The 12,189-nt window shown below is 36.2% G+C and overlaps 1 protein-coding gene across 5 annotated transcripts in view; it reads left to right on the top strand.

Annotated features, from left to right (window-relative positions):
• Positions 1–12,189, top strand: part of LOC150092623 (pumilio homolog 1-like) — a 328,288-nt gene that overhangs the window by 145,475 nt on the left and 170,624 nt on the right. For 4 of the 5 annotated variants that reach the window (XM_090414704.1, XM_090414702.1, XM_090414705.1 and 1 more), the window contains one exon: positions 2,314–2,537. In XM_090414704.1, the coding sequence (XP_090270830.1) occupies positions 2,314–2,537 (224 nt within the window). The remainder of the gene's footprint in view (positions 1–2,313; positions 2,538–12,189) is intronic. The other variant, XM_090414703.1, reaches the window with a different exon arrangement.

Here is a 12,189-nt window from a genome sequence, read left to right as displayed (position 1 = left end):
ATTTATTTTTAAGAAAGTTTTCTATAAAATAAAAATAGTTATACAGAAAAACAGAAATATTTTTCAAATGAACGTAGATATTCTATACTTACAGTTGAGAGAACTGAGACATTTTAATGTCCTAAACCGATTAATTATTTATGATTTGTTGCGACTCTTTTAACAAACTCAAGCAAAAAAAAAGGTTGGAAAAAAATACCATTATCAAATCCTTTTAATCTTCATAGTCATCTGAATTGGTGTCCAAATCGCCATCACTTTCACTTAAACTGATCACCAAAGGTTCGCATAATTCTTCGATAATTCCGTCTCTGTCCCAATACATATTTCCAATGAGGTGACATTGAGAGCAATATTTTCCCCAATTTTGAACTGTAATACTTTCAGTCGCCTGTTCTAAAAGCTTAAAAAGTTTCGACATGTCGATATCCCCAGTTACGTTGCATTGGCGAGTGAAACTTTTCACTTCTGCCCAAACATACTCAATAGCATTAAAACAAAATCCGATTTCATGAAGTATTTTCCTTAAAGTTTCTCTTTTCCAAGGAAAATTGATTTTTTCTTTAAGCACAGGAATCAATTTTGGAACACTTGGCACTCTTTTCTCGACCACGTAAAATTCATGACTAGTTCTTCTTATAACTTCTACATCAAAATCATTCAAAGCTACAGTTTTGATGGTTTTCTTTCTCTGGCGCTTTTTTTAGCAGATTTAAATTTTGGCTTACCTTCCACCTTTTGATTCCCTATGAATTCTTTTAACAGTTGACCCCGATACGCCCGCACTTGCACGTTTTATGACTTGAGAAAGAGGAACAAGGAGACTGTCTTTTAACGATTCTTTTTCGCAGAATATCAGCACGTTATTCAATATTCTTTTGCCAGAGCTACTGAAACATTTAACAACAGAACTTGTTGACTGTACTAGATCCATCATACAAATTAATAACAAAAAAAAATGCAAAAAAGCGACAACAAAAATCAAGCTATTACTAGTACAGTGACAGACAAGAAAGCACGTGATTTCGCATGTTGGTAACCAATTCGTATATCCTTCATTTCTTTCTCCCCTTCAGCATGAATCGACTATACTTGGTAAAACGCCAAGCATCGATCTACAAATGGCAGGTGTAATATATGTCACTTGTCACTATTTTTAACAAAGTATGGTTTGAATCACTTAATAGGTAGGGACTTTGGTGGTGTCTTCTTCTTCATGGTGATTGTCACCACTTCATGTGAGATTACCACTCTACTTCTTAGAGTTTGGAAGTAGCTTGAGAAAATGTCCATAGTTGGTCTCCAGATTGTCTAATCTTTAGCTTATCCAATGTATTAAACATAAATTTCAACCTTTCATGGATGGGAATTTGTGTATATTAATGAGTTTTGAAACTGAATTTTGTAGAGCTGAAAAAACATCACTAGACTAAGGGTAATAGATACTTAATCATGTAATTATATGATAGATCTTGCCTCCCATTTTATTATAAACCAGGTGTTTTTGACATAGGAAATATAAAAAAAAACATAGCAAAAGATGTTTATTTCCATAATTGTTTATAATTATGGAGAGATGCAAAAGACTTCATTAGTATATGAGTTGCACAAGATTTTTTCCTGACTTGATCAAATGTTAAAGAACGTATTAAGCATCAGATCTTGTTCTCAAAGAATAATGTTTTCTATAGTCATTTGTGCAAAACTTTGAGGAGAATCTTGATGCTAACAGGTAAGCACTAAAGATTTCTTTGGGAGATATTAAGAGAATATCAAACTGTATAGAAGCACCATTTACTTTAGCAAGCCATCAGATGGTACTACTTCCATTTTATAGGATGACTTTGATTTTTAGCCTTGTCAAAACTGGAACCACATTTTTCTTCTAGGAAATATTAAAAACTTTATTTTTACACCTGCAGTCATCCCTCAGACTTGATTTTGATCCAGCCAGATATGTCAGATTATTACTAATAATTGCCAATAATAATGATAATTTCAGTTAGCATTGCTATAGTGCCATTAATATGAAGATAATATTGGTGTGAGATAAGGTTCGTTTATTAATACATAATAAAAATAATTCAGTTTTATTTGGAATTATGATGCCGCTTTTGAATCAAGTTGAAAAAAATTGATGTATTTTTAATGTTTTGTATTCAATCATATTTCTTGAAATAATACTCATGAATAAGCAAGCATTAAAAAAAATCTAACTAATGTAACTATGTAACTAATGGATATATATGAGTAATGTCATAAGATTACTTCATGCGTTATGTTAAGACTAATGTTAACACTGTTTCTAAATAGAACATGCTGTTTCTCAACCAATAATGGTGCAGAGGCGTAGTGGCTCCTATCCAGGGAGTGATGCAAACACAATGCTTTCTCCCAGATCATCAGACACCGGAGGATTAGGGGTGAAGATGGTAGAGTATGTGCTTGATAACTCGCCTACAACCAAGGATTTAGACTCTCGCATGATCCGTTTGCATGTGGGATTGGTATGTAAATGGAGTGTTCCACTTTTAACGGTATTAATCTTTCAATATAACATTTTTTATAATAAGCATTGTATTAAATGGAAGTATATATATATATATATATATTAAGCGGCATGTTTTTTTTTTTATTTTTTTTTTTTAGAAATTCTTTACTGATATCTCTTGTAATACATGGATACTTGCAATACTCATAATGTTTAAGTGCTGATGTATCTGTTCCTCTTCCGTTGCATGTGATTGTAAGAATTGAGCTGTCTTCAACGCTGCTCTGAAGACAGCTCATTCTAGCCTCTGATTAGTTAGGGTGATGATCTAACAATAAGTACTGATTTTTTAGAAACATGCCTACTGTTGAATTTGTGGCATGTTGGTTGGGGAGCAGATGAGCTATTCATGCAGTCTGGCTTGTTTTTACACAATGGAAATCAATGAGACTAAATGTAATACAGTAAAACCCCAAAGTTACGCGGTAGGTGGGACCAACGAAAAGCGCCTAAGTCAAATTCACATAACTCGGGGTATAATTTTGCATGTAATTTATATATATACAAACATACAATTGGGACCAAATGTTTACAAAAACACCTATATTTTTTATGAAATATAATCATAATTGTAGTTTTTCGTACATAAAAAAAGAAAGTTATTTTGATGTCGATGGTTTCATAAAATCTAATAGATTCGTCTGATGGCATAATGTCTTTTTCTTGTCATGCAAAATTTCTTCATAGCAAGCTAATGTTTTTTTATTCCTTGCCTTGTTGCTACAATTTGTTCCTCGTTAGAATCTATGTTCTCCAAAACCTTTCTTTTTGATTGTTCTTACTGTGGATTCCTGTAGATCGAACTTCTTTGCTAACTCACAAATTTTCATTCTGCTTTCAAAATCCTTAATAATGTTGAGTTTTGTTATGCCCAAGTGCTTGACTTAACATTTACATATTCATTTTCCCATACCCACACTTCCAGCCTATTCAAATCATTCTGTAAAAACCGCATATCAGCAGCATTCCTGATTACCCTACCTATCTTTGTGTCATCAGCGAATAGTTGTATGTCATTTGTCAAATCCTTCCCGATATCATTAATTTACAGATTGAATAACAGTGGACCAAGCACTGATCCTTGTTGTACACCACTTGTTACCTTAAACCTTGCAGACTCAGATTCCCCGTACACCACTTTTTGATGTCTGTCAGTCAGCCATCCTCTTATCCATGCTAATATTGTATAATCCAAACCCATTTTCTCCAATTTATGCAATAGTCTACCATACTGTATTCTGTCAAAAGCCTTACCAAAATCCAAAATTATCATGATGTATCCATTTTCCTTCTCTGGTTCAATGGTAACATTGTTATAGAATGTGAGCAAGTTGCTGAAACATGACCTTCCCTTAGTAAACTCATTTTTCCAAAATGTTCACCACCACTCCTGAGATACTGATTGGTCGATAGTTGGACACATCGGTCTTTTGCACCATCATAGTGCAGTGGGATTACTATACATTCTTTCCACCCCTCTAGAATTGTCCCTGTTCTGAAACTCGAATATATAGCCTTATCAAAGGAATAGCCAGTTCAGCTGAACACTCTTTTAGCACACGTGGTGATATCCCACTAGTCCTTAATGCTGAATTCTTTTTCAGTTTGTGCAACAGCTCTATTACCTCGTCCTCATACATTTGAATGTCTTCATTCTGAGAAGAGGTACCAGTTAGCTCAGTGTTGCACACGCCAGGTTGAAAACTTTTAGCAAAATACACTATTATTTGAAGAACCCTTTCTGCATCTGTAACCCTCACACCATATGCATTCATTAGGGTTATTCTTTCATATTCAAGCTTTCTTTTACTCGCAGCAGCTTATTGATAGAATTCTTGTGGGTTGTCTTTAGCACGCAGAGCCAGTTTCTTTTCATACTCAGACTTTGCTTTCCGTACAACAGTTGACTATTCTAGCCTGCTGCTTATAATTTTCGTAACAGACATCTTTCTTATGCACACGGTATCCCTTCCACATGATCGTTTTCTTACGAATCTCTTGCTTAATAAGATTACACATCCATTTGACTCCACCCCTATTTAGTCTCTGATCTCTTGTGACACATTGAAGTATTTTAGATTCCACCTCATACCAGATGTCCATTGATATTCTTCCTATCCAGCAGCAATACTATTGCACTGGACTCTATACTCCTCTATTGGTCAGAATTTTCTGCTTTGTAGTTTAGCATGTAATCTTTCCTGAATGGAACATTCATAAACTTAGTGACTTCTTAGTGAGTACTGCATGATCACTGTCACCAACTGGAGGCAGAATTGTTAAGTTTTTAACTGAAATCCCTCTGACACAATAATCAAACTAGCACTCTTTGAACTCTAGTTCTTTCTATCATATGCTGCTTGATTTATTGAACTGTTGTCTCGCAACAGTTCAATAAATTCAATTTCATTCTTCTCGTGATATTTTACTGCTACCCATTTAATGTTTGGATAATTGAATTCCTCCATTATGATTACTGTTTTTGCACCCATCGTCTTTATTTGGTGATTCATTTCTCGTCACTAGTAACCAATCCACTAGGTCTGTAATAGCATCCCACTATGTATTTGTTAGATTCCACCTCATACCAAATGGCTTTAAACTCGCCACTGCATGGAAAACTGTTACTAGTATTACAATCATAGGTCTCAACAGTAATTGGAATCAAGTTATCCGATATCATTAGCAGCATCCCCACTCCTCTCCTATCCTGTCTATCCTTCTGAAAAATACTGTACCCTTTAAGTTCGATACCAGTTAGTATGTCTAGTTCTGATAGCTGGGTCTCACTAATGCTTACAATCTGAAGTTCCAACATATTGAGGCAACAAACTCGATCCCTTTTTTGTGATACTCCTAGCATTCATATATAGACATAAATTACCTGAATGTCATGTTCTTTTGTCTACTCTTGTCTGTAGTCTGCATGACACAGCTCCACACTTGCTGATCTCTGTTCTTCTCTGGTGCCTTATGTATGCATCCATCTTTGCACACGCTTGATGGTTCTGAACCAGACAAACACAAAATCAAAATCGTTCTCTCCTGGTAATAATTTCCATGATAATGCCATTTCTAGTGATTAATACGATTATGTAACATTGTCGCTCTTACACACAGATTCTTGCCATTCTCCCCATTATAATTTAGTTTCCCTGACTGTCTGTTAGGTCTCATACCAATTATTAGTTTTTCAAGACTCCTAATAGCAAATGAATTCAAGTGTGGGCCGTTCCACTTACACAAATCTAATCTTCAAGCTTACTCCACACATCCAAAAAACTCGCATCCTAAATTGAATCATTTGCCATCGTAGTCCCTTATCTTTTCATTTTTGTCATATTGAGATAATATATGCAGGGGATCTGGAAAGGTTTGATAAACACCTAGAACAATGAATGCGATGCATTCCTGAATCATATCATGCCCATTGATGAAACTTAGGCAATGGCTTATGAGCTTGAACTGACAAACTTTCAGACAATCCCTGTCTGAAAAAACTTCTCCAGGAACCCAGCAAAGAAAGTCCTGCTGATAATTGCCTGCAGCTTCATGGTGTCATTATCACAGCATGCTCCAAGGTCAGACTGTTAACACACAGACCAAATTTTTCATGGGTTCTTCACCATATTTGTTGTACGAAAATGCATGATGTGTCACAATTGGTGATAGAAGATATGTTGGACAGGTGGTGGATGGAAAGCATTGGAACATCCTCTATATTCACCAGATATGAGTTCTTGCAACTTTGACTCGTTCTCCAAAATGAAAGAATCCCCCAGAGGTCTGCAGTTTCCTGATTTGCATCACGCTATCGCTGGTATCAACAGGCATCACTGCTGATGGTATCCAGTGGCTCCCACAAATTCGGGAACAGGTGGAAATTACATTGAAAGGATGCAATTATATAAACTATTTTGCATTTTGTGCATATGTTGCCACTATTTTATTTACAACCCTCATAGAAAGAGTGTCCTTATGATTTCCAAAGGATTACATAATGTTCCATCATGTTCAGAAGATAAATTGCCCACTACTGTAGTTTTATAAAGAATAATGGCACAGTCATAGAAACTGAAGGCGAGCAAAATCACACCTTTCATTTGAGATATTCATTTCCTGAAATACAACAGATGCATTGGTACTTATTACCAGAAACTTGAAATCCAGACGTACGAGGTATGGATTATTGCCGTGATGTATACAAAGCACTGTAGCCTGAACTTTACAAGATTCAGTTAGTGCAGCTAGTGAATAAGCAAACTTAATGCATCCACAATTAATTGATATTCAATTAATTATAATTAATAAATACAACTTTGAAAATGAAACATAACAAACATAAGTTATAAACTGGCTCAGGAAGTAGATTTGTAGAGGCTACATTGAAAGTAACTGGTAATTAGTTTATGGAATTAACAATGCATATAAAGTATATTAATTAAAGGTAACTTTAATGAATAACTTCTATATTTCGGCAACATCACATTGCCATCTTCAGGAACATAAAGATATGGTATGTGCACTCAGGAACTAACACAAAGCAAATGAGGAAGAAAGCAATAAACTAATATTGTTCCTAAAGTCCTGATGGTGCCCTCTTGCGGGCTAATTTGGTAGTCTTGGCAGTTGGGCTGAAGTTCTCATAATGAAAGTCTCCCAAATTTGGGACAGTTTCATGCACCCAAATTTGTTGAGGTTAGGAACGTTTTTTAGAGCTGCTGAAGATTCTTTGAATAATCTTTCGTATTTAAACTTGCTGCGATGAATTAATTTTGCCAACACTACCAAATTAGCCCGCAAGAGGGCACTATCAGGACTTTAGGAACAATATTAGTTTCTTGCTTTCTTCTTCATTTGCTTTGTGTTAGTTCCTGAGTGCACATACCATATCTTTATGTTCCTGAAGATGGCAATGTGACGTTGCCGAAATATAGAAGTTATTCATTAAAGTTACCTTTAATTAATATACTTTATATGCGTTGTTAATTCCGTAAACTAATTACCAGTTATGTCTAACCAACGTATAAGTCTTGCTACTAGAATACATTGAAAGTGTCCTGTTGATCCACATATGCAGCATGTTTACTTTCTTTTCTTTTTTTTTTCCCCTTAACATAAGAACAATTGCCAACAACAGTGGGTTGTGCATTGCAGTACATCATCATTCATTTACATTCCCTGCATATTCCTGCTCGAATTTCCTCTACAGTATAACAAGGTGCTTAAATTCAGCAATTCAAATGACACTTCATTTTTTGTCTGCATTGCAAAATGGCACAGTTGATTCCACCTTTATTTCTAGTTTATATATTAAACAAAAATATGGAAGAACCACTGACAATACATTTCTTCATGGGTGGATGCAAACATAATATTATTTTTTCCCGATCTTAATGCTTGTTAATGTACCTACATTAAAACAAACATGTTAAATAAGATACAAAGAAAGAAGAATGTGTTTTTATCTGTCTTTCTGCATAGGGTTTACAGCATTGGGTTATCATTCCAAAATGGGAAAATACTAAATTCCAACTGTGTTGGAATTTTAGTATTTTTTGTTTGTTGGTTTTAAGGAAGTTTATTTGGCATGCTAATAAATCTGTTCAAAATAAAAGAAATAGTTTTAAGAAAAATGGGGCAGAGCTCTAAATATCAAGATAAGTATTTAATTAATATTATTATCTGAGACCATCAGGAACTCATCGAGGGAGGCTAGAAATCACCCAAACCAGCTTTCATACTTTCCCTTAAATTCATTCACACTAGATGCACTCACTGTCTCTCTAAAGGCAAACTATTCCACTCACTCACTCACTGCTCTCTGGGAGAAAAACAGCAAATAACCTTTCATGGATGCCCCTGTGTTCTCTCTCCACCTTCCATATAATGAAAAATTTCACCAGTTAATATACTATTACACCCATTCAAAAGTTTATAGACCTCTATCATATCACCCCTCTTTCTCCTATTAACCAATCTGCAATCCACATACAATCTGTCCTCATAATCTAAATCCCATAATCCAGATATAATCTTTGTAACTCTTCTTTGCACTCTCTCCAAATCTTCTTTATTCCCTTGGAACCCAGGAGACCAAATCTATGCACAATAATCCAGGTGTGGTCTTATCAAATCCTTATAAAGAGGCAAAATGATTTATCCTTACATGTCAAGGCTTGCTTCAACATGAATTATATTTGGAGATTCTTATATCGAGCTTTCCTAGTTGCATAATAATAGTGTCTAGTTGCTCCATTACTGGCTGATGTAGCCTCTCTACCTCCTGCGTAATAAGCAATCTTAATGCGTCCACGTCAAGGGGTCAGTTAACTTTGGTATGGTGGTCAATTTTTCTTCGTCCATAACATTAAAATGAGCTTTATTCTCTAGGTCTACACCTTTTTCTTCCCTTTCCTTTGGAGATTTTTCTTCCCTTTCCTTTGGAGATTTTTCTTCCTTCAGTGTATCAAGAACTTTCTTAGTGTTACAGGTGGAATCACCTGTTTAATTGAGTGTACCTCTTTGGAGATAGAGGCAGAATGAATATCACCAATCTCTCTCTAACCACGAGGTAACACTCCTCCAAGTTCTTTTTATATGCTGCCTCTTTTAGTTCGTCCTTTAATCTTCTTCTTCTTCTATGCGTTATTCCCGCTTCCTATGCAGGGTCCGCGTGTTACTCAGATGTGACTTCTTGTTAGTACTACTCCCAACCGACCTGTCGCCTGGTCTGCCGCTGGGGGGGGGGATATATTTTTATGCCTGTAGAGGCGTATGTTCACGGGGGCCGGTTTGCCTGCTTGCAGGGTGAAAAACGCCCTGAGGAAGTTCCTCAAATTCCTCACGTCTACAACGGGAATCGAACCTGGGACACTCCTTCCCCAGGCATATGGTTGCAAAGTGCAAAGCCACTGGGCTAACTGCGCGGTCCTAGTTCGTCCTTTAATCCTAGTTGAAAATAATGGAACGCTGCACAATCTAAATGTGGCTCTTCTTCTCCTGAAACAGATATTTGCAAGGGTTAGTAGCCTATTGTAAAAGTATGTTATACTTTCTTTGTTTCCTTGCGTGCATTTCTGTAACTTCCAAAGATTGTGGCTTGCGTTCCTTACTTTTGAATATTGTGATATCAAAATTTCTTTAAATTTAAAGTACTCTAGGGTGTCTCTAAGAATGGGGGACATTTAAAAAGTTCTTGGCCTTGCCAACCAGTTTGTTTCTAAGAAGAATCAGTAACTGGAAGTCTGATCATCTCTCTATCTTTTTTAACTTGTCCACAAAACTAAAATAAGAATGAACGTCATCATTATCATCTCCAGAGAATGATGGAATAAGAAGGTGAGGCTTTACAGTCCTAAAGAACTCCTTGTCATCCATCATTTATGTCAGTGCTAGTAAGGTTACAGTCAGTATTGTCAGTACTCATATTTTTACAATTTGCAAATTGTTTAAATGCTAACTACCTGTTCTATTAGCTAAAACTATCACAGTCCACTTTACTTGGCATTGATCATGTGGATTTTTTCCGGTCAACTGTGGCATTGTAAAATAACGTTAATTAAATGTCAGCTGTGCCTTTGTAAAATTTAATTTAAAAGAAATCAACTAATGTCGTATTGTTCCTGCATAGAGAGTAGGCAAGGTCGTTTTGGCCCTAACTTTTGGAGACTGAATGGGCAGTTCAATCTCCACTGGTAGCCAATCAGAGATAACTGGCCCAACGCTATCACTAATTAATTGGTACACAGTGAAGAAGGCAGCTAGCAAGTGCTGCCATCTCATGATCCCTAACCTCACACAATATTTTTAATGTTTGAAAATTGTGTGGGTTCGACGGTCAATTTTCTAGAGTTTGCAGGACGGAAAACCAGAGTTTCCGGGAGAAAAATCTTGCTTGCCTGTGCCAGAGATTGACTCAGGAACTGGTTGAAAAAAGGCTTGTTCCTCTAGTCAGCGACTAGATTCGAACCAAAGTCTTTTGTTATGCGGTCAAGCGCTGCAGAGTGCAAACTCCACTTCTACTGAGCTACACTGGCTCTAAAATTTAATTTACTTATTTATTTTAACTTAGGAGCCTCCATAGCTCAGTCAGTATTGACAAAGCCCTTTAGTCGGAAAGACCTGGGTCGATTCCCGTTAGTGACGTGAGGAATCTTTACCTGGTCTGTTTCGACTAAAGGTGAGTTAGCCAGTTTCATACGTAGGTAGAGGGTTTTTTTACCTAGAAACTTGGATTTTTCGTCACTCAGAACAGGCAAACCGTCCCCCTGAACATACACTTCTACAGACATAAGACACTCCTAGAATAAGGAGTAACCAACCTATTCTATAGGGATTTTGGTTTCGAATGCCTACACGGTAAAGTGTGGGTCTATGCGAGAGTGTAAATCAGGACAGGACAGGACATTTTAACTTTAACTTGGCTTTACTTAACTTTGACTTTTGTGCGAAGTTAACTTTACCTTTCTTTACTTTGTTCAACTTCCTTAAGTCAAGACTATCATCTGCTTCATCATAAACTTCTCAAGGTTAATCCTGCAGTGACCCATCCCCCCCCCCCCCCCCCCCCCCCCCCCCCCCGCGCGCCCGCTATTAAACAAACCTTGTGTTGTAAGTTTATTCAATGTGTGCAGTTCCCTATTCTCATGCAAATTGATTAGAAAATTAATTTTTATTTTTGACTGCACCATCTAATTGAAATAAATAATGTTTGAAAGTTAGGGTGAGGAAAAACAGGAAAAATAATCACTCACTATACCCAAATTCTCTACTTGCAAGTTGTGATTATTCGTACTTTAATGTGCCCACAGGTTCGCTATTTTTTTGGAAATAGTGCATTAGCTAAAGAACAGGCCAGGTAGTTACAAAACATTTATTTTAAACTAGACAAGAGGTACAGTACACGAGATATTGTGAAATTATTTCTCTCAATCTTTTTACGGAGATTGCAACTTATATCACAATGCACACAATTACTGGTTAACTTGTTAGACATAAATCATGCATATACTTGCTCCCTGCATAAACAAGTTAATGAAATCCTTCCCTTAACCACACTACTGGCCAGGACGTAAGTAAACATGGATGCGAAGTGCATATTAAAATTGTAATACTATTGATATTACATAAATATATGATGGATATGAAGTGTATGAGGATGCATATTTGATCCATAATGGCCTGTAAGGTGGTTAAAGACTGTGACTTAATAATTGCCTAGCTACATACAATTACTTAATAGCACTGTTCCCTATATTACAACTAAACCTGAACAATCAAGTTAACAAATAATCTGCCGACAAAAACTAGTGACTTAGTTACCATCTTTTTACAAACGATTTCTTGTAAGCACATTCACAATTCCAAGATACACTTCCTTAACAATCACAAAATTAGTGCCTGCTTACATTTTTATCATGAATAAAGAGTCCAAACAAATTACAGCATACTTCATCAGGATCGTAGCATCTTCTTTCTGGTTAACTTCCTTGCTTCTTGGACATCACAAGTGGTCTCTTGTAAAACTTTCCTCTGTCGGACATTCGATAGGCAATCTGCTTTAGTTACTGCAAGGCTTGTGCCTAATTGCTCTCATTACATCTGAAACTTGCAGACTGGACAACGCTGGTTACCGA

The sequence above is a fragment of the Typopeltis vanoorti genome, chromosome 25 (genome assembly GCF_054136105.1).
Source record: "Typopeltis vanoorti isolate ZY-2024b chromosome 25, IOZ_Tvanoo_1.0, whole genome shotgun sequence".
NCBI lineage: Eukaryota > Metazoa > Arthropoda > Arachnida > Uropygi > Thelyphonidae > Typopeltis > Typopeltis vanoorti.
Note: the sequence above shows the minus strand (reverse complement) of the source record. Positions and strands in the feature narration are given on the sequence as shown.